At 35.0% G+C, this 26620-nt stretch overlaps 1 protein-coding gene across 2 annotated transcripts in view; it reads left to right on the top strand.

Annotated features, from left to right (window-relative positions):
• LOC133200990 (C-terminal-binding protein-like) overlaps positions 1-26620 on the top strand; it is a 120710-nt gene that overhangs the window by 27921 nt on the left and 66169 nt on the right. For both annotated transcript variants that reach the window (XM_061336796.1, XM_061336797.1), the window contains exons 2-5: positions 1472-1612; positions 13700-13857; positions 21934-22078; positions 22165-22371. In XM_061336796.1, the coding sequence (XP_061192780.1) occupies positions 1555-1612; positions 13700-13857; positions 21934-22078; positions 22165-22371 (568 nt within the window). In that variant the 5' untranslated portion in view covers positions 1472-1554. The remainder of the gene's footprint in view (positions 1-1471; positions 1613-13699; positions 13858-21933; positions 22079-22164; positions 22372-26620) is intronic.

The raw sequence follows: 26620 nt of genomic DNA, 5'->3' as shown, positions 1-26620 counted from the left end.
TAGGAAATATCTTAAAATCTTCTTAAGGACAGCAAAGCTATGATTAGTCATATTAATATAGAAGCAACCTCAGGTAGTGTAGATTCAAGTTTGTTGATATTATAACCCCCACGCCCCACCCCCTCACTCTCCTTGGGTACATGTAACATTATCTTTGCTGTGTCCCTTTGGATGACGCTTCCTCACCGATGACTCTGTTTATAATCCTAAAATGCAAGATAGTATACACCTCTGTTTAAGCAGAACTGTTTTGTTAATTGCTGTTTATCCAACGATTACAAATTTTATAAGGTCACCTGACTCACTCAGGTGACCTATTGCTATCTGTATTTGTTGTCATGGGGTGTGTTAACATTTGAACATTTTCAGGTTCTGCATTCAGAATGCAGCACATTCAAGGAATCTGGAGTCTGTGACATATGTTATTAGCAATGTAACTAGGACGTCAAAACATTCTGACATGCAATGTCAAAATCATACTGAAATTAATTAAAGCAAAATGACATGCACTTTAATTCTTTAAAATATCTGTGAAATTATTTTTTAAACCTATAATTATTTTCCTCGATATTGATGCATTAGATATCTAACATAGATTTGTGTTTATTTGAAAGCCTCTTTATTGCCTTAAAAATGTCTGAATATATGTGGTATAATAAATCTCCTTAGATTATTTCGGTATAATAAAACAGTTATGAAATGGGTATGAGGGAAGTAGTAAATTTATGGTTTCCCTCGGCAGGAAACTATATCTCTCGATGACTTGGCTGCCTCGGGAAATAGTTTTCTCCCTCGGGGAACCATAAATTAGCTATTTACCTCATACCCATTCCATATCTGTATACTACAAGACTAACTATTTTGTTGATGTGCCAGATTATCCTATTTCTTTTACTTTTGAACAACATATCTTCATTTCTCAGCTTATTATGTTTTATTTCATACTTAAATGGATCCTTTACAGTGCTGTGTTACACTCAGATGATTGGTAAGACCCTTGGGCCTCTTGTTTAAAGTTGCATCCTTAAATGAAGTGTTATCTTTTTTGCCCAATTTTAGGAGAAAAATTAAACTTCATAGAAGATTTCAATCTAATTAAAATTAGCTACCGCTTCTCAAACATCTAACAACATCACGTTCGGGGTCACGTCAGAGCGACCTTTCAATTACCCAATAAAATCGCCATCTCAGAATTCTTGGCATATAGTTCGGATGCGTTTCTTTTTTTTACTGGCAAACCTAAATGCCCGAGGGGTTTCATTGTAAACAAAATATACATGGTAAAGAGCGTGCTCTGACGTGACCCCAAATGTGATGTTGTTAGATGTTTGAGAAGCGGTAGCGGATTCGGAACATCTAATTTTAATTAGATTGGGAAGATTTAAAAGTGCTTTTCTAACTTGATTTTAGACTAATTAATTCAAAATACTAGAGCTATAGTCTAGTCACAGTTGTAATTTGTTTTGTCCAGATTGTTGTTCTACACTGGCCAATATTGGTGACAAACAACAGCCTCGTGGAGCCTGACCTCCACAGTTTTCTCTCTTCCATCACATGGACAAAAAGAAACTGCTACAACCAACTAAGAGACCACGGTTAGAAGCTCCAACAAGTATGTCAGTTTTTCAATTTAGGTTAGGCCAGGAAAAAAATAGTTTTCAAATTTTCAGGCCAAAATTATTTGATTATTTGAGACATAAATAACTACTTCACCACCTGCCTTATTTTGTCGATCTTTTCTTTCAAATACATAACCATCTATATTCAAATCTGAATCACTAATTTGATCATTTAAAAAAGACTCACAAAGCCCCAACACATCCATAGATCTTTCATTTTGTTCGTCTAATTTTACGTTACAATTTCCAAAATGCAAACCTTTTTTAACCAGACCAAAACCAGAATTTACCGGGGCATATTTATTTGATATGTTTACTGCTTTGTTTGAATTGAGACTTCCAGAACTAAGACTTTTGTTTATCTTCTGTTTAGAACTAGATATTTGCTTAGTTTTTAGAGAATGTATATTTTTGGCATATGAATAATCTATCTGAGAATTTTTTGTGATACATATTCATAAATTTTTGTTACATTCTGAACTTAGAGTTTGGAGAGGTAAAAAACTGTTTTGTAGACTTAAGGAAATACTCTCTGTATATTCGGCCTGACATTCATTGCCCTTATTCTAGTATGGACAGAACTTTTGTTTATGTCCAGGTTCCCCACATTGCCAACAGTCTACTTTGCTTCCATGTCTACAATTTTGGGATGAATGGCCTTGTTCTCCATAGTAGTAACAACACATTTATTTCATGGACGTGGAGGAAGCCTGCACTTGATGTTGCTTCAGAATTTGGACATGTTTATTGTAAAGTTTAAGCAGGGAAGCAGTTCCTAGGTCGGATAAATGTATACCTTCTTTCCAGTATAAAGGAGAATTCCAGTCTTTGAAGAATCACTGTTGCACCATACTCCTCGCACACAAAATGGATAGTTTCATTCACATCAGTGATCAATGCGTCTTTTCTTGGCGTGACTTCACAAATGAAAACATGAATATTTGAATTTCTCTTCTTCAAGTCCATTATTCTTTCGGTAAAGTCATTTTCTATTGCTTCCATACTGCGTTGATTTGAAACATCATTTCCTCCAGCCTGAATTATGATGTTTTCCAGAGAAGACACATCGTATTGCTGTAGTTTCTTACGAATATGAGAAATACTGGCTCCTCTGTTTGTACTTACACTAACATTTGAATGTAACCCATGGTTTTAATTCGTTGCAGAACTGAACTGCCGATCAGGAGTGTAGATTTCTGCAGGTTTTTAGAAGTGGTATTACGTTTCTGAAAGGAATCGTTTCCTAGTTCTCGATGCACAGGTTGTGGTTCTGTGTTTGTAGAACATTCTTTCTTAGATATATCGAAGGGAACATAGCTACACTGTACATGTCTAGAAGTGACATTGTTAAATGCCTTAGGCAGATCAGTTGTACAATTGCCCTTATGTTTGAGAACTGTAGAAGTTGTCTGAGTACCTGAACTGGTTAAACTATTATTTACATTTTCATCCAGTTTCTTTTTTAACGACTTGATCTCCTGTGTTAGGCGATGAACTATTAATGAAAGTTCCTCCACACGTAAAGCAGAATCACCGCACCTGCTGCATTCTTTAGATTCATCACATGGAACAAATCTTGATGGGTCCCTCCTGGGTGTGGATGTCATTTGTGGTGGTGTTTGGGAAATGATAATATTTGATTCATGAAGTTCACATGCATATACACTTATTTCCTCAATGAATTTCTCACACCATGATGATGCTGAACTCCCCTGAATATGGAGTACCGAGGTGCTTCTGTAAATTGTAGCCATAACAGATCTACAACTAGTCTTTAAAATATGGTCATCTCCTTTAGTAGTTTTCTTACATAACAATTCCTGTTGCAGATATGAAAAAATGCTGTAATAATGTAGACTCATTATTCACTGTATGAAGGTGTGCACTTGGTATTTTCATCATGATTGGATTATTTTTCTGCATTTTACAGGTGTTTTTTCATTTTTATTGACCTACTCATTTTGGGTTCATTAGGTTAGAGACAGAGAATCTAGAATGGCCAGTTGGTACATCTGTACTAAAATGTGAATTGCAACGTAAAACTAATCATTAAAACTAAAAAATAAAAAAAAAAAAAAACACCAAATATTAAAAAAAAAGTTTGTTTTGGCAGATAGTCCCTACAAATCTAAGAGTCATGCAGTAACCTTATTAAAAAATGTTGCATCAAGATTACACAGTTTTTTTTCTTTTAATATATAATTAAAGCTTTGTAACAAATTAAACACAAAATCTTTTTTTTCAACAGAATGACATAATTATGCATTTTCTGTTGTACTACAACAGAAAATGATGAGCAAGGGAGCCTCTTCCAGAATCCTGAATATCATGGGGTATTAGTCCATTTTGGACAGTTCTAGTTTAGAGCTGAATTTCATATTCCTGGGACAGGGGTTCTGTTGTTAAGGCATGGCTCTATAGACCAGATAGTGAAAATGTATAAATTCTTTTAATGTGTTCTTTTCTGCCTCTTGGTATTGAGCTGACAAACTGGTGGTTATGATGAGCTAGGATTCCTCTTCCAAAATTTTGAAATTCATAGTCCCTGGGTCAGGGTTTTGGTGTTAGGGTGGGTCTCTAAATATATAGTGAAAATGCATAAAATCTTTGAAAAATCTTCTTATCTGCTTTCTTGAATTTAGCAAACATACTAAATGCATGGTTATGATGTGCTTCTTTCGAAATTATGAATTTCTCGGCCCCTGAGTCAGGGGCTATGATGTTTGAAAATCTTCTCTGCTTGTGGGTATTGAGCAGATAAACTAAGTGTATATTTATGATAAGAAAGTGTACCTCTTCCAAAATTTTGAATTTCATGGCCCCTGATTCGGGGATTTTGGTATTAGGGTGGTGCTATATTGAATCCATTGTGGAAAATTATTATTTCTTTGAAAGCCTTCTTCTTTGCTCCTGGGAATCTAGGAAGCAAACAGAGTACAAAATTGTAATAAGCAAGGGTATTTTCACCACATTTGTGAAATTCTAGACCACTTGGTTAAGTGTTCTCTTGTTTGGCAGGGCTCTATTTGTATTCTTCTGAAAGAAAATATTCACTCAGTTCATTGTATTTGTAACCTTGACTTCTTGTATACAGAGGTATTTATAGGCAATTTATGCCTGTTGTCCAATCTTTTCAGTATTTTGAAAATCAAAGAAGTTATTCCCCTTTGCCCTTCACCTATGATAATTATGTTTCCCAAATGAAGTTTGGGAACATGTTTTTACTCTGTTTCTTCTTATTACTGGACCATTCATGGTAGCTCTGTTGGTAGAGTGCTTGCTCCGTGATCAGGAGGTCGTTAGTTCTAATCTCAGCCGCGACAGACCTAATTGGATAAAAAATGGGTAGCAACTGTTCCTTTGCCATGTGCTCAGCACTTTGAAGTGAAAGTTATGGGTCTTTCGAATGAGACCTTAAAAACCAAGGCCCCGTGTCACGGTAGGCGTTCGCACAATAAAGAACCCTCACTGCTCAATGGCCCTGAGTGCCGAGTAAAGGTCAGAATTTGCAGCCCTTCACTGGTATATGGTGATTTCTCTATATGAGTGAAAAATTCTCGAATGGGACGTAAAACAACATACAATCAATCAATCTTATTACTGGACATCAAGCAGTCAAACTGTTGGCATGAGCCATCAAACAAAATTGTGAAATTCATGGCCCCAGTGTCTGGGGTTCTGGAGGTAGGATGGAGCTCTGGTGATCATAAAGTGATATGCATAAATTCTTTGAATATCTTCTTGTCTTCCCCTGTATATAAAGCAGATAAACTAGGTGCATGGTTATGATGATCACAGAAACCTCTTCAAAATTGTGAAAGAAAAAGGTACGGTTTCAATACAAATTTTGCCCTGTATTTTTCTTAAATATGAAAGAGATGTAAGAAAATAAAACTCAGGCCTTTTGAATCATTGAAATTCAGTGCAGTAAGAAGATATAAATCGTTTTTCTCAAATGACCTAAATGCTAATTGTGAGGTCATGAACTTGTGCCTTTTCCCGTATTTTCTTAAAAAGTAGCAGAAGACAACAATTTTCAGTAAAATTTTCTATAAAATAGTATAGAGCACATGCATCGCCCACAAAGATTTTGATAAATGGGATTTTTCAAAGGATTTTACACAACATATCCAAAAATTAAAGTGGGCAACGACTGTGGACATTATTTTCTCAAGGGAAATAACCCCTGAAATGAGTCATTTTGAGGCTTTTTATGTTCAAAACTTAAAAATGTAACATATTAATAATGTCATATTTCCACAATGGTCCTCTTTAATGCCATATTCTTTCATGATTTTTCACATTCATCTCAACTCATATTTAAGCTAATTTCATAACTTTTTAAGAATATTAAATTTTTAGGGCACAATAAAGCTCAAACCGTACCTTCTTCTTTGTGGCCCCAGGGTCAGGCTACAGGATTTGGAGGGGGGCTCTACTGATTATGTAGTGAAAAGTGCATTTTTCTTTTAAAATCTTTTTTTCTGTTCCAGGGTATTAAACAAACCAGGGCCACAAAAGGTTACACAAAACTATCTTTAGATTTGTCCTAAGATAGATCTTAAGATTATCTTGAGATGTGACATGATAATCATAAGATTTGTCACTGCTGTTTCACAAAACTATCTAAAGCATAAGAAATCTTAAGACAAATTTCTTGCTTTGAACAATGTCACAAGGAAATTTTAAAAAAGTATGTTTGCAAGATATTTACTTGTCTTTCTTTCATTTTCTTTAAACTATTGAAATAATAGTGGGTCTCAAATAATTTCTTTTGCAGTTATACTCTCAGAAAAAACATTTCTCAGAATAATATAGTTGCTGAAAATGTATATAGAGAATATTCAATGTTTTGTAGTTGGATATGGAATTCATTTCAAGAGTGGGACAGGATTTTTTTTTTTATATTTTCATGAGTGCGAAGCAGAGTGAAAATATTTTTTAAAAATCCTGTCTCACGAGTGAAATAAATTCCATATCGAACTACAAAACATTGAATTTTCTGTTTATTACATTTTCTTTGCTTTCTTCCTTTGCCTCTGTATTTTCTTAACACAGTGTAATATACATGCAGTGCCGTCATAGTTGGTTGAGCAATTGAGACGTCATAGCTTAGCAGTTGTGAGATTGAAAACATTGTAACATGGATTTTTAGCAACATATTTGGGAAGAAATTGGCAGTTTAATGCCCTGTTCACACGGAGAGTTTAATTCGCAGTAAATTAATGCGAAGTAAAATGATGCGAATTAAACTAATGTGAATTAAATTGCGTTCACACGACAGCTAATGCGAAGTAAACTAATGCGAATTATAATTTTATTTTTACAACAAGGCTTTTCAGTGAGGCTATTATGACGTCATTTACAAATCACGTCATATTGTGCAGAGCAGGTATACATTTGATATAATGTCATAGTGTCTGTACACATTTTAGTGATTAACATAATTTTCCTTTGTTTACCACTCAAAAATAGCACAAGTACCTATATTTGACCATCGGCATGTGGCCTGTGACTTAATTCTGCCCTTACGCATGCGTCAGAATTTAATTCGAATTAGCTTCGCTTAGCGTTCACACGGAGCTAATGCGAAGTATTTTAATGCGCAGTAAACTAATTCGAATTAAACTAATTCGCATTAAATTTTCCGTGTGAACACGGATCAAATTTAATTCGCAGTAACTTACGTTTAATTCGAATTAAACTCTCCGTGTGAACAGGGCATTAGTCTCTATCCAGATGATTTAGTTACAATATCTTATTACAGGCCAGAAATTATTTTTAACTTACTTTGATATCCTTTCACACTGTGAGAGAATATCCCTTTGGTATTCCTCCACACTGTGAGAGAATATCACTTTTACTCAATAAATAAATCACAGTATTTCACTTCTGTTATACTTCTTTTGATTAAATCCACCACTGCATTTATGCCTTTGCAAATAATAAGGTGGTTTTCCAATAAATTCAGTTGAAATTTTTTTTTTTTGGGGGGGGGGGGGGTTACCTTAGGAACTTAAACTATTTGATTTTCATCTAATTTTGTAAAACTGAAAGACATGTTTAGTTTCTAGAAAAATAAATCAACACAATGTAACAAAATAAATTAATATACAACATCTTAAAAGTGCAGGTTGGCTACACCAAAGTAAATTTTGGATTCCCTATTGTGGCCCTGCCCTACCCCAGGGGTTTATGATTTTAACAATTTAAAATTTACACTACCCGAAGATGCTTCTAAGTAAGTTTCAGCTTTTCTGGCCCAGGGGTTCTTGAGAAGAAGATTTTTTAATGGCCCCACTTTATTTTTGTCTTTTCTTGATTATCTCCCCTTGTAAGGGGGTTTGGCCCTCTCTTTTAACAATTTAAACTCCCCTTCACCCAAGGATGCTTCATACCAATTTTGGTTAAAATTGGTCTTGTGGTTCTTGAGAAGAAAATGTGAAAAGTTTACAGATGGACGGACAGATGGACGGACAATGGACAATGGGTGATCAGAAAAGCTCACTTGAGCTTTCAGCTCAGGTGAGCTAAAAAAAAAATTAGTAATATCCACAGGATAAAGGGGTAAACATGGGATAAAATCATGTATATGTTGATCTTGCTGTTGCTTGTAAAATATTTTGGATTCACTTCATTTACAGCTTCATTTACAGCTCGGTAGAGGGTTCCCCAATGAACAATGACATACATGTGATATGTACCGGCGGTACACAAAATGTACAGTTTTTCGAGCCCATTCATCGTGTACCGGCGGGACACCAAAATTCACGGAATATGAAAATTTGTACAGTATTTTGAATTTCTCGCTAAATGCCGCCATTTTCCTCTCATTCTCGCTCGTGAGACACTGGAAAACATCACCTTTGTTTGACACTTGACCTTCCGATAATCGTGTAGTGTACACAAACCATCGCGTGTGAAAGTGTGAACTGCCAATTAGGATAATTATCTTGCTATAAATCCGTATCAAGGTACCCCTTTAGGTAGCTTTATTTTTAAGGGCGTACTTAATTTTAACTGTTAATGTTTCGTAACTTGATTGAAAAAAATTAAGCCAACTTCTATAGTTGATGTACATGACTTAATATACATGAATCTGACCCAGATCTTCGTAGGTATAAAATATACGATGTTTATTACCATGATTACGCTGAAATAAAAGATATAGTTTTAAGTTTTTATGTGCTGAAATTTATGTATGATTGTATTTGCTACTGTTATTTAGCATTGCTGATGTATATATCAGTAATATGAACAAGGTGTAAATTGGAGACATTGACTCTCAAGTTAATACTATATGAAGCTGGCAAACAAACTATCATCTGAACTAGCTTAATTTATAGTCGATTCAAAAGAATATTGTGATTATAAAACACAGTATATGAAATTTTAAAGCTTTCAAATCTCCAGTAGTGATTACAACTTTTAAAATAAGACATTTGCAACAATATATATTTGTTGGTTTAGAAATAAGGTGCCTTATCAGAAGAATTTAAGCGATATTTTATACCGTTTTTTGATAGACAGTGTACAGTTTTTTCACCCAAATTCCAGTTTTTTTATGGCTCCAGTACAGTTTTGTGGTCTTTGACTTATCACATGTATGCAATGAGGTTCCTTATTTGAGCCCATCTTTCAGTACTGTGTCAGTACTTTGATTTAAAGATGGCCTTAGAATAAAAGGTTGTTAACTTACAATAAAAGGATGAAACAGCAGTACAATTAATCTTCTGGGATTAATTATCTTGCCTGTTTAAGAAAAACAAGTACCTAATCTTTATCTGTCACATCACAATTCATTAACACCTCTGTTTGTAAGTGATGCTTGTTTTGAAGTTAGGGTCAAGCCTGGGTGATGTCTGCAGTGACATACATGCATGTGCACTGAAATCTTTTCGTCTAATACTTTATAGGTTGTATCTTTTACTATTGAGTATAAGGTGAGAGAAATTTAATTTTTAGTTTTAAGGATTTTTTTTTCAAAAAATTTGGGTAGGAGAGGAAAAGAAGACAGCTTATTTTTAAAATTCGATCACATGTTCATGTCTTTTCATAAAAATAATTTTACAGTTATCATGAAAGTTGTCAATGAGCTTACTTTACATTTACATGCATCATGTTAAAGTAGTAAGGGTTAGACTAATATCCCAAAACACACAAATTCTGTCATCCAACTTTTTTTAATCAATTTTTTTTACCCTCAATAAAAAAGGTGTATTTTAGGAAATATTTCCATTTTTTTCTGCTACTTAATTAATATTAATACTACATATTTTAAAACATATTTAAAGGGACAGTACAGCTGCAATAAGTGTGTTTTTCAGTCAAATTTACCCAATATATCATTAAGAATGTAGGTATAAAGTTGATGTACAGTTTGAGAAACATGAATATTCTCTCTTCAAACAAAATTATGGTAATTAGAATATGCCAGAAATCAAAGGGTCGTACAAACCGGAGCAATCTTAGATCGGTTTATTTCACGTGCCTAAACTGTATATAGTTTACAACTTTAATGGAATATGTGGTAACAGAAATTCTCAAAAGCAAAATATTACAACTTTTCTGATCAATTATTAATTGTGAACTTTTTAATCTGCTTTCAGACGAATCTTAAAGAATTAAACGTACAAATATTGATGTTTTGTGTGTTGGGGTCTGAGAAGGGAAAAACACCAAATCATGCGTTATCGCGGCAAAACGTCAAAAATATTGTCAGGACAGTTACGTTACAATTTGCACTTTAAATGGCAGTTATATATCATAGGTGTTGAGTTTACACTGCTTTTCTCTTTGAAAGCTATGGAGATAGGAGGAATGATAACAAGTATCAGTGAACCTGTCGAGGAGAACCTTTGCAAGCCCTGTGTGAGTCTCACCGAGCTCCTGTTTCTTCCTCCACCAATGATTATATTAATCCCCCAAGTAAAATTTTGGTCAGGAAATTCGCTTTTTCAAACTTTATTTTCAGTTTTTTTTTTCTTGGTCGACTTCGTCAAGGTAGCAGGCCTACCTGGCTACCCTCTTTTACCATGCTGTTTTGTTTATGATAAGTACGCATGAGTGAATGGCATGGAATGTGGAACCCCTAACACATTGCAATGTATATATTTAGGGTCCATAAATAATTATTAATTTTAATGAAATAATCAAAGTTATTTAGTAGGGATGTCAATTTTGTCAATAATTCATATTCGAATATTCAATGAAAGTATTCGAATATATTCGAATATTCGATAAGATTTAGTTAATTTTATATATGCATCATCTTACCCTCATGAAAGGTTTGGAAGAAAAATTGGGCGTAGAATTTTGTAGAGGTACAGTAAGGAATTTTACATTTGCTATTTGTCGATGTTTGAAATAAATATATTGATTTGAGTGCACATGTAAACATCCAAATAAGAGTTGTAATTATAATCCTTGATTCAATATTTTCAAAACATAAAAAAACACTTCCAAGGACAATTTTCGTAGGTAATTAACTATTTCCGAAAATGATTTGTAAAATTTGGAATATGTACATGTATAACCCGAGATGATCATGTAATTAACACAATTTATTGTGAAATTGATCCCTTTACGGTATTACAGACCAATTCTATAAAACAAGTAATTCAATAATCAAGGAATTTATTTTGTCAAGTAAACTCTTCACATTTTTAGACTGACAAAGAATAGTTTCATTTTGTTGTCCTCGAAATTAATCATAGGAATCATTTTTTTGTGTGTGAAATCTGGGAAAAAAACCAAATATTCGAATCGTAAATTCTTATTCGAATATCAACTCATCGAATGAATATTCGAATAATTGAATATTCGTTGACATCCCTATTATTTAGTAATGAAACTTGTAATTTTCTGGAAGTTTATACATTTTAGGAGTAGTAAAAAAATTCCAAATCCTATTGGAATATTTTATCAAGTCTTTTTTTTATGAGATGCGCCGTGCTGTCTCTTTGATTGAAAACAATTATTTTCCAAAATATGATGTCCATTTAACTTTTTAGCTCCTCTGAGTCTTCGGCTCAGGTGAGCTTTTCTGATCAATTTTTGTCCGGCGTCCATCCGTCTGTCTGTCTGTCTGTTTGTAAACTTTTAACATTTTCGACTTCTTCTCAAGAACCACTGGGCCAATTTCAACCAAACTTGCCACAAAGTATCCTTGGGTGAAGGGGATTCAAGTTTGTTCAAATGAAGGGCCATGCCCTCTTTCAAGGGGAGATACTAAAGAATTAGTGAAAAATTAATAGCATCTTTTAAAAATCTTCTTCTCAAGAACCACGGGGCCAAGAAAGATGAAACTCATGTGGAAGCATCCTCAGGTAGTGTAAATTCAAATTTGTTCAAATCATGACCCCCGGGGGTAGGGCGGGGCCACAATGGGGGATCAAAGTTTTACATAGAAATATAAAGGAAAAATCTTAAAAAATCTTCTTCTCAAGAACAGCAAAGCCATGATGAGTCATATTTATGTGGAAGTATCCTCAGGTAGTGTAGATTCAAGTTTGTTCAAATCATGACCCCCGGGGGTAGGGTGGGGCCACAATGGAGGATCAAAGTTTTACATAGAAATATATAGGAAAAAACTTCAAAAATCTTCTTCTCAAGAACAGCAAAGCCATGATTGGTCAAATTTATTTGGAAGTATCTGCAGGTGGTGTTGATTCAAATTTGTTCAAATCATGACCGCCAGGGGTAGGATGGGGCCACAATGAGCGATTAAAGTTTTACATAGGAATATATAGGAAAAATCTTTAAAAATCTTCTCAAGAACAGCAAAGCTATGATTGGTCTTATTTATGTGGAAGCATCCTCAGGTGATGTAGATTCAAGTTTGTTCAAATCATGACCCCCAGGAGTAGGGTGAGGCCACAATGAGCGATCAAAGTTTTACATAGGAATATATAGGAAAAATCTTTAAAAATCTTCTCAAGAACAGCAAAGCCACTGTTTGTCATATTTATTTGGAAGCATCCTCAGATAGTGTAGATTCAAGTTTGTTCAAATCATGACCCCCAGGGGTAGGGTGGGGCCACAATGAAAGTTTAAACTTGTGGAGAAAAAAGTCACAGTTAGTCAAAAAATTATGTAAGCATCCTTAGTTAGTGTAGATTTAATTTTGTTCAAATTATACCCCCCACTCCCTTTTAGGGGTAGGTTGGGACCACTTATGCATTTAAGCTTTTCAGTACTAAACTGATTTTTCCTTTTTTTCCTCGCCACAGTGCTAAGGTGAGTGATGTGGCCCCTGGGCCTCTTGTTTTTTTTTTTTACAACAGTCTTCAATGTAATAGTGTTTTTTGCAATTTTTCATTATCCCAAAATAAAAAAATGTTCACTTAAACTTTTTTTATATCAGTCATGACAGGATTAAAACTAAACAATGTTTTATTCTGCAATATTTTTATTATCAGATAATTTATCACTGTCTTCATATCTGTCTACAGTTGTTCACTCTGTTGTAACACAGACACTTTTTACCCCCCTTCAATTTCATTTATTGGGGAAAATAACAAAATTAGTCATTTTAAAATTTTTCCCAATTTGAACAAATTTCACGTCAATATTCCCAACTCTATGTATCATTGACCCAAATTACAAATGGTAGGAAAACCTCTGATGATTATTTTCCCCTAGGGAGGAAGTTGAAGGGCATGTAGTAACGAGCTTGTGTGTTTGTGAATGGGTGAGTGAGTGCATGTGTAATGGAAGTCACGTAATAATTTTTATCGGGGACAATATGCTATCTTGCAAGGGGATGCTTCACTTTGCTATACCCTTGTTCATATTAATTTGAAAGCAATCTCAGCTAGTGTAGTTTCAAATTAATTAAATCATTGCCATAATTCGGGGTTAAAAATATTATAGGAGGAAAAAATCTCAAAAAAGCAGGATGAGTGTGACTCAGGTGGGTGTTGTGGTCAATGGTTGAAAAGTCTTACTTGTAATAACAGGAAAATGAAGAGGAAACTTTTGAAACACTAGAAAGCAAGCCTTCTGGAAATGGAACACCTCAAATTGCAGTTTTGCTGCATGTAGCAGACTGTCATAAGATATTTTTTTTTATTTTACAGTGTCCATTCGTGGACCCATTCCCAATGGGCCAATGCATCCCAGGCCCCTGATAGCTCTTTTGGATGGCAGAGACTGTTCAATAGAGATGCCCATTCTCAAAGATGTTGCCACTGTGGCATTTTGTGATGCTCAGTCAACTCAAGAAATTCATGAAAAAGTAAGTATGTATGTGTTGTGTTCTTGTAAAGTTGTGAACTTCATGGCCCCTGGATCAGGGGTTCTGGTGTAAGGACAGGGCTCTATATTAAATATGCATTATTTCGTTGAAAATCTTTTGCTCCTGGGTATTAAGCAAACAAACCAAGTCCATAGTTTTGATGAGCAAGAGTGTCTCTTCCAAAATTACAGATTTCATGGCCCTGGTCAAGGGACTGGTGTAAGGGTAGAGTTCTATTGATTATGAGTGAAAATGCATTAAATCTTCTCTGCTTCTGAGTAGCTGCAGATAGACTAAGTGCATGATAATAATGAGGAAGGGTGCCTCTTCTAAAATTATGAATTTTGTGGCTGTAAGGTCAGGAGTTCTGGGGAGAGGGTGCTCTATTGATTACATGGCAAATATGCATTAACTCTTTTACTGCCAGAGACACATATTTGCATCCTAATTTTAGCTGCTTTTATCCTCAGAGACGTATATTTACGTCTACAGATAACCGTGCTGTATCCTCAAAGACGCATATATACTATATCGACCACCATGCTTGTATACTTGAAGTTGGAGATTTGCATCTGATTTCCATCGTAAAAGAAACGATGTTTGGCTGAAAATCTTGTCACATGACCAAAAAAACCAATGAGAATTACGGAGACAAATACTGTACGTGTATAAATTTGCGTATTCAAAATTTGGCGCAATCAAGGGGTATGGAGTTGTTGGCATAAAAGGGAATTAGCGCAACACATGTCCGTGCCATGTATTGTATTAGTAAATGATTTCTTAGCAGTATTCATGAATTAGCGCATTGTTTTCCGCGCCAAAGCCACTAAAATATGAAGCCCACTTTTTCAAGTACACATGCAGTACTGTCTTCACCTATTTTTATCATTATGTGCCGAATATAGTATGGGGAATACCTAAAACAAAGGGCTTGAATCTCGTTGATATTTTGAGGAAACTTGGTGTTGTAAAGATGGGGGATGCGCGAGTAGCGGATTCTTCCAAGTTTTTATGCCCCGCCATGAATATGGCCGGGGCATATAGTGTTTGTCATGTCCGTCTTCCGTCCTTCCGTCCTTCTGTCCTTCCGTCCTTCCGTCCTTCCGTCTGTCCTTCCGTCACACTTTGCGTTTAGCTCTGTTCAAAGCTCAGTTTCAAAGAAACTATCCAAGATATTTTTATCAAACTTCATATGCTGATAGATATTGATGAGGGCTATGCAACTGCATCAACATTTTTTGACCTTGACCTTTCCTTTGACCTTGACCTCACTTTTCTTAAATTAGTGTTTAGCTCAGTTTTAAAGATACCATTCAAGATAGTGTAATCAAACTTCATATGTTGATACATACTGATGTAAGCTATTCAATTGCATCAACATTTTTTTTACCTTGACCTTTATTTTGACCTTGACCTCACTTTTCTTAAATTAATGTTTAGCTCTGTTTTAATGAAACCATTCAAGATATTTTTAACAAACTTCATATGCTGATACATACTGATGAGAGCTATTCAACTGCATCAATATTTTTTACCTTGACCTTTCCTTTGACCTTGACCTCACTTTTCTTAAATAAGTTTTTAGCTCAGTTTTAAAGATACCATTCAAGATAGTGTTATCAAACTTCATATGCTGATACATACTGATGAGAGCTATTCAACTGCATCAACATTTTTTGACCTTGACCTTTCCTTTGACCTTGACCTCACTTTTCTTAAATTAGTGTCAAACTTCATATGCTGATACATACTGATGAGAGCTATTCAACTGCATCAATATTTTTTGACCTTGACCTTTCCTTTGACCTTGACCTCACTTTTCTTAAATTAGTGTTAAGCTTAGTTTTAAAGAAACCATTCATAATATTTTCATCAAACTTCATATGCTAATACATACTGATGTAACCTTTTCAACTGCATCAACATTTTTTGACCTTGACCTTTCCTTTGACCTTGACCTCACTTTTCTTAAATTAGTGTTTAGCACAGTTTTAAAGAAACCATTCATAATATTTTCATCAAACTTCATATGCTAATACATACTGATGTAACCTTTTCAACTGCATCAACATTTTTTGATCTTGACCTTTCCTTTGATCTTGACCTCACTTTTCTTAAATTAGTTTCTGAATCAAACGTCATATGCTGATACATACTGATGTAAGCTATTCAACTGCAGCAATATTTTTTGACCTTTACCTTTCCTTTGACCTTGACCTCACTTTTCTCAATTTGTGTTAAAATGTTGCATTACTAATATACCCTTGGCGGGGCATTCATGTCCTATGGACATATTTCTAGTCTTTTAGGTATTTTGAGAACGTGAATGGAGTTAATGACATTTTTTTGAGATTGGAAATTATAATTTTGTTTCTTCTGTATCAACTACTGAGATTTTACCAATAAATACCCGTTCGTTATTGAACAGCTATGACAAGAACTTAGCGTGGATGGCGGTTTTGTGCAAACCATTTATAAACCATGTATTTACAAAGCTTGTGGATGTCGCATTTGCATTAGAAAAGGAGAAAAACCAACTTGATTTCATCATGAAGTTTTTATAAATGTTTGTTCTCTAATTTGTCATACCAAAAATACATGAAATCTATGAAAATTGTGAAATGAAATGAGAAGTTTCACAACAGAATTCTATTTTCTGGTAAAATTTTGGAAACTTATTCAAAACAGTTGATTTTTGCAAATTCATGCAATAAAAAAATATATGAGATATAAGATAAAGATGTAAAGAATATTTTTTTATTCCTACAGATAATGAGATAATCAGCAATAAATGTGCCCACTATTGCATTTTATCCTCATTCTGCCATAGCAGGAATTTATCTCTGGTAGTGAGCTAGTAAACTAGTGCTGATAGGCAGCCTAAGAGCTTATCAGTAGCAGGCTCTCTACAGAGAGTCTCTAGCAGTTAGAGTTAATTCTTTGAAAATCTTCTGTTTGGTAATGAGCAAACAAAATAAGTGCATAGCTTTGATGAAAACAAATTCAGTGCATAGCCTAAAAGATAAAATTTAAATTGTCTTACACATCTTTTTCCCATACTTTTATTAAAGTCTACTTTAATTAATTGTTTTAATCATCTGTTTCAATATCTGATATTTAATTGACCCATCGAGCTCATAAATAGTCTTACAATGAAGAGAGTACTAGTATTTGGAATTCCTCACCCTTGATTGTTATACCATATTTACTGCATTATAAATGCCTGAAGGTTCCAACTTTAAAAAATAAGATGAGTTAAGTATAAATAATAAAGAGTTTTCACCTGTTAGTAACTGTCTTTAAATAATTATGAACTTGTAACATTGTGAATGGCATGAAGGTTCTCACTGAAGCATACGAGAGAAAGAATGAAAAGGTGGCAAAAAAAATTTTTGTTGTAGGACCATTATCCACTAATTTATGTATCCTTGAAACTGTGATATTTACTAAATCCACGAAAATTGATGCCCTTGAATACTAATGAAATCATAGTATATTTTCAAGATGATTAAAACAAAGTTTTTGGAAAATTCTTAACCAGGCCAAATTTGCATGGTTGTTGCATCTAGAGATGTGCACTACCAGAACATTCAATTGATGAGACATTAATTGCCTTGAGATATAGATAACACTTGTTGAAGTGAGTTTCATAATCTTTGATTACCTATGTTTTTGTTGTTTTATACTACTATAGATTCTTTACAGTGTTGTATTTTACTCAGGTGACCATTAAGGCCCTAAGGCCACTTGTATAAAATTATACTTCAGTTTGTTAGGTCACCTGAGTCACTCAGGTGACCTATTGCTATCCGTTTTTGTCCATCGGCGTTCGTAGTGCGTCGTGCATTAACATTTGAACATTTTTAGCTTCTTCTCTGAAACCACTCAACCAATTTCAACCAATTTTGGCATATAGCACCTATGGGTGAAGGGGAACAAAAATTGTGAATTTCATGGTCCCTGCCCCCCTGGGGCCTGAGGGGTGGGGCTAAAACCACCAAAATTAATGCAATCTTTAAAAATATTCTTCTTTACTCCTGGACATCAAGCAGTCAAACTGTTGGAATGATTGTAATAAGCAATGAGCCCTCTACCAAAATTGTGAAATTCATGGCCCCAGGGTCAGGGGTTGTGGTGCTAAGGTGGGGCTATATACATCATATAGTGAAAGTGCATTATTTCTTTGAAAATCTTCTTCTCTACTCCTGGGTATTAAATAAACTAACTAAGTACATAGTTATGTTGAGCAAGACTGCCTCTTCCAAAATAGTGAATTTCATGGCTCCTGGGTCAGGGGTTCTGGTGTGGGGGGGGGGGGGGGGGGCTCTATTGATTATATAGTGAAAATGCATTAAATCTTTGAAAATCTTCTTCTCTGCTGCTGGGTATGAAATATACTAACTGAGTACATAGTTATGATAAGAATGCCTGCCTCTTCCAAAATTGTGAATTTCATGGCCCCTGGGTCAGGGGTTTGGGTGTTAGGGCGGGGCTCTATTGATTATATAGTGAAAATGCATTATTTCTTTGAAAATCTTCTTCTCTGCTCCTGGGTATTAAATAAACTAAGTACATAGTTATGATGAGCATGGCAGCCTCTTCCAAAATTGTGAATTTCATGGCCCCTGGGTTAGGGGTTCTGGTGTTAGGGGGTGGGGGCTCTATTGATTATATAGTGAAAATGCATTAAATCTTTGAAAATCTTCTTCTCTGTTCCTGGGTATGAAATATACTAACTGAGTACATAGTTATGATGAGCATGGCTGCCTCTTCCAAAATTGTGAATTTCATGGCCCCTGGGTCAGGGGTTCTGGTGAAGGGGGGGGGGGGGGACTCTATTGATTATATAGTGAAAATTCACAATTTCTTTCAAAATATTTTTTTACTCCTGGTTATAAAGCAAAGATACAAGTGTATAGTTATGATGAGCAAGGATGCTTTTACAAAATTTTTAAAACTTGTGGTCCCAGGGGTTCTGTTGTTTCTCGGGGGGGGGGGGGGGGGGGGGGGCTCTTTTTGATTATATAGTGAAAATATGTGAATTCTTTGAAAATCTCCAACTAATTGTATAGTTATGATGATGAGGGTACCTCTTCCAAATTTGTAAATTTTCATGACCCTAGGTTATGGGTTCTGGTGTTAGGGTAGGGCTGTGTTAAATAGTGAAAATGCATTATTTCTTTGAAAATCTCCTCTGCTCCTGGGCATATTAGAAGCAAACAGAGTAAAAGTTTTAATAAGCAAGGTGTTTTTACCAGAATTTTGAACATCTGGACCATTTAGTCAAGTGTTCTGGTCCTTGCCAGGGCTCTATTAATTTGTATTCTACTGAGTGAAATTATTCACCTTTGCCATTCACCTTTGATAATTAATCACTGTAGATAATGTATTTGAAAGATTAATAGAATAAGAAAATTATGCAAGAACATTTATTGTATAATGCAAAAAGTACTTTCATAGTTTTAATAATCAGGTAGACTTTGAAATAATAGATGAATAAAAATGAAACTAAAATAACTTATCTTTTTAAATGTTCTTCAAAGGCCAAGTGAGGCCAATGTGAGAGGTAATAATAGAGACATCTATTATGATCTTAATCGTACTATTTTCCTTGCTATTGGGCAACAAAGCTTCGTTTATCAGTTTATGGATCCTCTAAATTGTTGTACTCAGGTGACCATTAAGGCCCTTGGGCCTCTTGTTTGAAATACATACTGTATGTAATTGTATTATGATTTTAAGGTATTCAAAAAAAAATAAATAAATAGAAGGAAGTTTTATCCATTACTGCCACATGCAAATGCAAAGATACTATTCATTTTCACAGTTAGTGGGATAATATTTTTTATTTAGAAATGTTTAAATTTCATAATAATCCTTATATTGTGTATTATTCATTGTGTATTTTAAGATGCTTATATTTTTATCATCAATTTATTCTAATCACAACCCTCAAAATATTATTTTTTACTGAATGGCAGTTTTCTATTTCATCTTTGGAGATGTAGACATTTCTTTAATCTTTTTATGTCCCAGAAATAAAAGATTTAGAGCATATAGTTTCTTTCCGACTGTCTGATTGTTAGCAAAATCTTAAGAAATAACTTTTGAACAGCTAGTGCTAAGGCTTTCATATTTCATGTGTTCCTTGTGACCAGACCTTTACTTGGATACCAACATTTTTAGCTCACCTGAGCTGAAAGCTCAAGTGAGCTTTTCTGATCACCCGTTGTCAGTCGTCCGTCCGTCTGTCCGTCCGTCTGTAAACTTTTCACATTTTCAACTTCTTCTCAAGAACCACTGGGCCAATTTTAACCAAACTTGGTACAAAGTATCCTTGGGTGAAAGGGAGTGTAAATTGTTAAAATAAAGGGCCAAGTCCCCTTACAAGGGGAGATAATCAAGAAAAGACAAAAATAGGGTGGGGTCATTAAAAAATCTTCTTCTCAAGAACCACTGGGCCAGAAAAGCTGAAACTTATGTGGAAGCATCCTGGGATAGTGTAGATTCTAAATTGTTCAAATCATGACCCCCGGGGGTAGGGCAGGGCCACAATAAGGAATCCAAGTTTTACATTGAAATACATAAGAAAAATCTTTACAAATCTTCTTCTCAAGAACCACTGGGCCAGAAAAGCTGAAACTTATATGGAAGCATCCTGGGGTAGTGTAGATTATAAATTGTTCAAATCATGACCCCCGGGGGTAGGGCGGGGCCACAATAGGGAATCCAAGTTTTACATTGAAATACATTAGAAAAATCTTTACAAATCTTCTTCTCAAGAACCACTGGGCCAGAAAAGCTGAAACTTATATGGAAGCATCCTGGGGTAGTGTAGATTATAAATTGTTCAAATCATGACCCCCGGGGGTAGGGCAGGGCCACAATAGGGAATCCAAGTTTTACATTGAAATATATAGGAAAAATCTTTAAAAATCTTCTTCTCAAGAACCACTGGGCCAGAAATACTGAAACTTATATGGAAGCATCCTGGGGTAGTGTAGATTCTAAATTGTTCACATCATGACCCCCGGGGGTAGGGCGGGGCCACAATAGGGAATCCAAGTTTTACATTGGAATATATAGGAAAAATCTTAAAAAATCTTCTTCTCAAGAACCACTGGGCCAGAAAAGCTGAAACTTATATGGAAGCATCCTGGGGTAGTGTAGATTATAAACTGTTCAAATCATGACCCCCTGGGGTAGGGCAGGGCCACAATAGGGAATCCAAGTTTTACATTGAAATACATAAGAAAAATCTTTACAAATCTTCTTCTCAAGAACCACTGGGCCAGAAAAGCTGAAACTTATATGGAAGCATCCTGGGGTAGTGTAGATTCTAATTTGTTTAAATCATGACCCCCGGGGGTAGGGCGGGGCTATAATAGGGAGTCCAAGTTTTACATTGAAATACATCAGAAAAATCTTTAAAAATCTTCTTCTCAAGAACCACTGGGCCAGAAAAGCTGAAACTTATATGGAAGCATCCTGGGGTAGTGTAGATTATAAATTGTTCAAATCCTGACCCCCGGGGGTAGGGCGGGACACAATAGGGAATCCAAGTTTTACATTGAAATATATAACTTAAAGAAAAATCTTTAAAAATCATCTTTTCAAGAACCACTGGACCAATAAAGCTGAGACATATTTGGAAGAATCCTGAGGTAGTACAGATTCTAAATTGTTCAAATTTTGACCCCTGGGGGTAGGGCGGGGCCAAATTGGTATATTAAAAGCGGGGAAATCTGGTAAAGAACAGCATGGCCAAAGTTACTCAGGTGAGCGATGTGGCCCATGGGCCTCTTGTTAACTTTATTGTCTTGACCTTAAAGTTGGACTTGATATTGAAAGACTTTAATCTTGGCCATAGCTTCTAAACATTTTTGTTTTCTGGTTTTCATATATCACATGTGTATTCTTTGTGACAGGACCTTTCTTTGTGTGCTAACAATTTTGACCTCATGACCTTGACTTTGGAGTTTGACCTACTTTTAAAAGACTTAAATCTTGGCAATAAGCTGCCATATGGGGGCATCAGTGTTTCACAAATACATCTTGTATTGTTTTGTTCAACAGGTACTAAATGAAGCAGTTGGTGCCCTGATGTGGCACACTATCACACTGGCAAAGGAGGACTTAGAAAAGTTCAAGAGTTTACGGGTCATAGTCAGAATTGGCAGTGGTTATGACAATGTGGATGTGAAGTCAGCAGGAGAGCTAGGTATTTACTCTTTTACAAAATGATTGTAAGTAGTCCTCTTGTTTAAGGTAAGTAGACAAGTGTATTTGTTATATATTATTTTTCAGGCATTGCTGTCTGTAATGTTCCTGGATATGGTGTAGAAGAGGTGGCTGACTCCACTGTATGTCTGATACTGAATCTATACCGAAGGACATACTGGCTGGCCAACAGTGTAAGAGAGGGGAAGAAAATTAGTGGACCAGAACAATTACGAGAAGCTGCCCAGGGCTCAGCCAGAATACGAGGGGATACACTAGGAATTGTTGGGCTGGGTAAGATGAGTTTTTTTTATTACATCTCCCCCCCCCCCCCAAAACAAAGTTTAGGGGGGAGGTATATTGGAATCACCATGTCTGCCTGTCTGTAGACAAGATTTTGTCCTGACCTGTACTCGGAGACTATTGCATGGATATTTCTGAAAATTTGTACACTTATTATTCACCATATGAAGGTGTGCACCTGGTATTTTTGTCATGATTGGATAATTTTTCTGCATTTTACAGACTATTGCATAGATTTGTCTGAAATTTGTACACTCATTATTCATTATATGAAGGTGTGCACCTGCTATTTTCATTATTATGGGGTAATTTTTCTGCATTGTACAGGTTTTTTTTTATCATTTTAATTGAATTAGTCATTTTGGGTTTACTTAGGTCTAAGACATAGAACTGCAAGTTGGTACATCTGTACAAAAAATGTGAACTGCAGCTTAAAACTACTCATTAAATCTAAATATAAAATCAACAAGTATTAAAAAAATTTTTGATAGACAGTCTCTACAAATCCAAGAGTCATGCAGTAACCTTATTGAAAAATGTTGCATCAAGATTACACAGTCTTTTTTTTAGGTCACCTGATTCACTCAGGTGACCTATTGCTATCCGTTTCTGTCCGTCGGCGTGCGTCATGCGATGTGCGTTAACATTTGAACATTTTCAGCTTCTTCTCTGAAACCGCTCAACCAATTTCAACCAAATTTGGCATATAGCATCTATGGGTGAAGGGGAACAAAAATTGTGAATTTCATGGTTCCTGCCCCCCTGGGGCCTGAGGGGTGGAGCTAAAACCACCAAAAATAATGCAATCTTTAAAAATCTTCTTCTTTACTCCTGTACATCAAGCAGTCAAACTGTTGGCATCATTGTAATAAGCATTGAGCCCTCTACCAAAATTGTGAAATTCATGGCCCCAGGGTGGGGCTATATAGATCATATAGTGAAAGTGCATTATTTCTTTGAAAATCTTCTTCTCTGCTCCTGGGTATTGAATAAAGTAACTAAGTACATAGTTATGAAGAGCAAGAGTGCCTCTTCCAAAATTGTGAAATTCATGGCCCCAGGGTCAGGGGTTCTGGTGTTAGGGCGGGGCTCTATAGATTATATAGTGAAAAAGCATTAATTCTTTGAAAATCTTCTTCTCTGCTCCTGAATATTAAATAAAGTACATAGTTATGATGAGCAAGAGTGCTTCTACCAAAATTGTGAATTTCATGGCCCCAGGGTCAGGGGTTCTGGTGTTAGGGCGGGGCTATATTGATTATATAGTGAAAATGCATTGATTCTTTGAAAATCTTCTTCTCTGCTACTGGAGATTATTTAAACAAACATGTAAGTGCATGATTATGATAGGCAAAGATGCCTCTTAAAATTTTTAAATATTTGGCCTCAGTTTTTGGGGTTCTTGAGGAGGGGGGGGGGGGGGCTCTATTGATTATATACTGAAAAATCATTAATTCTATTAATTAATCATTGATTAATCCTGTCTGCTCCTTAGTGTTGAGCTGATAAATAAATTGCTTAGCTATGATGAAAATTGGAGCTTCGAACAGAATTTTTAAATCTTGTGGTCCTAGGGTCGGGTTCTGGCATAACGAGGAAGGCGGGCTTTTGATAATATAGTGGAAAAGTTTTAATTCTTTAAAATCCATAGTTATGATGATGAGGGTAACTCTTCCAAATTTGTAAATTTCTTGACCCTTGGTCTTGGGTTCTGGTGTTAGGGTAAGGCTTTGTTGAATCTGTAGTGAAAATTCATTGTACCTGTGAAATTCTTCTCTGCTTCTGGGCATATCGGAAGCAAACTGAGTAAAAGTTTAAATGATATAAGTAAGCGTATTCCTACCAGATTTTTGAACATCTGGACCATTTGTCTAAGCAATCTGGTCCTGGGCAGGGCTCTATTAATTTGTATTCTACTGAGAGAAGTTATTCCCCTTTTCCATTCACCTTTGATAATTAATCACTTTAAATAATGTATTTGAAAGGTTAATAGAATAAGATAATTATGCAAGAATGTTTATTGTATAATTCAAAAAGTACTTTCTTAGTTTTAATAATCAGGTAGACCTGTAAGTATAGATAAATAAAAATGAGACAAAAATAACTTATCTTATTAAAAGTTCTTCAAAGACCATAAGAGAGGTCAATGCTAGAGGTTTTAATATGGGTTTAAAAATAGTACAGAAGCACTAATAGTTTGTTAATAGTCTGCATGGTGATAGTGTTAAGTGGGGGACAGATTGAACTTAATTTATGAGTTGATACTGAATACTAGACTAATTATTTTGTTGATCCCGGCCCCAAGACCATAAACTGAGAATAGACTTAAGTCAAAATTTAGATTTTTAATATCTAGAGTTTTATTTAATTTTTTCGCTTAAAAAATTTGCAATTTTATATAACATTTAAACCCAAATATATGATGAAAATTTTGTTTCATTATCAAGATTATTTCAAAAGTTATATTGGTTTGAAATTTTGACTTAAGTCTGTTCTCAGTTTATGGTCTTGGGGCCAGATCTTCCTACTTCTCTTGCTTTAGGGCAACAAAGCTTCATCTATCAGTGTATTTAACTTCTAAATTGTTGTATTATACTCAGGTGACCATTGAGGCCCTTGGGCCTCTTGTTTCATTATATAAAGCTTAGTAACAAATTAAAAGGACAATCAGAAGCCTATGATCATCAAAACTTGTCAGTTTATGCATCATGAGGCTTTGAAGTGTGTCAACCATAATGTTGGTCACCATGACCTACTTCTGGAATTTCTAGGCAATATCTAAATATTTCAAATAATAATACAATCATCAAACTTTGTCAATTGATGCATTATGGGTTCTTGACGTATGTCAACCAAAGAAAAAAGATCAAAGTTACTTACTTTTCACATTTTATGGCTATTTCTAAATATTTTTGAAAATATGAGGCATTGTAAGTTGATGCATATTATGTCTTTGGAGTTTTTCAACTAAAAAGTAGGTCACCATGACCTATTTTTGGAATTTTTTTTACACTTTTTCTCCATTCAACTGCAGCAACATTTTTTGACCTTGACCTTTCCTTTGACCTTGACCTCACTTTTCTTAAATTATTGTCAAACTTCATATGCTGATACATACTGATGAAAGCTATTCAACTGCATCAATATTTTTTTACCTTGACCTTTCCTTTGACCTTGACCTCACTTTTCTTAAATTATTGTTTAGCTCAGTTTTAAAGAAACCATTCTTAATATTTTTATCAAACTTCATATTCTAATACATACTGATGTAACATTTTCAACTGCATCAACAATGTTTGACCTTGACCTTTCCTTTGACCTTGACCTCACTTTTCTCAATTTGTGTTAAAATGTTGTGTTACTAATATACCCTCGGCGGGGCATTCATGTCCTATGGACATATTTCTAGTGTATTTTTATGGCGTCGAGCTCTAGAGCTCGAACGTCATCTAGCTATGGCCCCGATCAAAATCGCCATCGAATTTTACGTGACCGAATGTGTCAGTTGATGCATCCTCAAAAGAAATAGTAATACATGTACATGTAGCTATAGATCAATTTCTTTGAAAATGCTCACAATTGATAAAAGCTTGAAAATAAAATTGCATCAATTATATCTACAATTAATTCTGTTACAAAACAAAGATACTTTGTTTATTTTCACACAAGAAAAACGTGATAGTTGTTGCGGATGAATTTCTAAAGAAAGGGCGCATCGAATGACATGAGTAAGGTTTCGGAACGATAACAACCCAACAGGCGTTAAAACATTCACAAAACTACATAAACACAAATACTAGAAGACTTAACATATTGAATTTCAAAATCTGAACATACTTTTACAATCTAATGACATATTTAATCATTAAAACTGAAGTTATTGACCTGTTTTACTGTATTTATCCATTTCCACCATTTCCCAGTATACCTGTATACCACGCCCGATCGTAACTCAATCGTAATCGTAACAGAGCAGAGTTAGGTTGTATAGATGCAATTACTAAAACAGCGCTTAGACATTGGCAATTAGGAAAATATTATATAAATTTGAATTTATAAAATAATATATAAATTCTTCATAGTTCTTCAACTGACTGGAAAGAGATGAGTTTGATATTCAGAATGAATTTAACATGTCGAACGGTGTCTGGTCAATTTGAACCCAGCTCTATTCGGATCATGACATAAGGCCCCAAGACTATAATGGTTGACATTTTGTTTACAAAAAATTGTGTTAGGC

The sequence above is a fragment of the Saccostrea echinata genome, unplaced genomic scaffold (assembly GCF_033153115.1).
Source record: "Saccostrea echinata isolate AGI-Se365-2 ecotype Australia unplaced genomic scaffold, CSIRO_AGI_Sech_v1 ptg000042l, whole genome shotgun sequence".
Classification (NCBI taxonomy): domain Eukaryota; kingdom Metazoa; phylum Mollusca; class Bivalvia; order Ostreida; family Ostreidae; genus Saccostrea; species Saccostrea echinata.
Note: the sequence above shows the minus strand (reverse complement) of the source record. Positions and strands in the feature narration are given on the sequence as shown.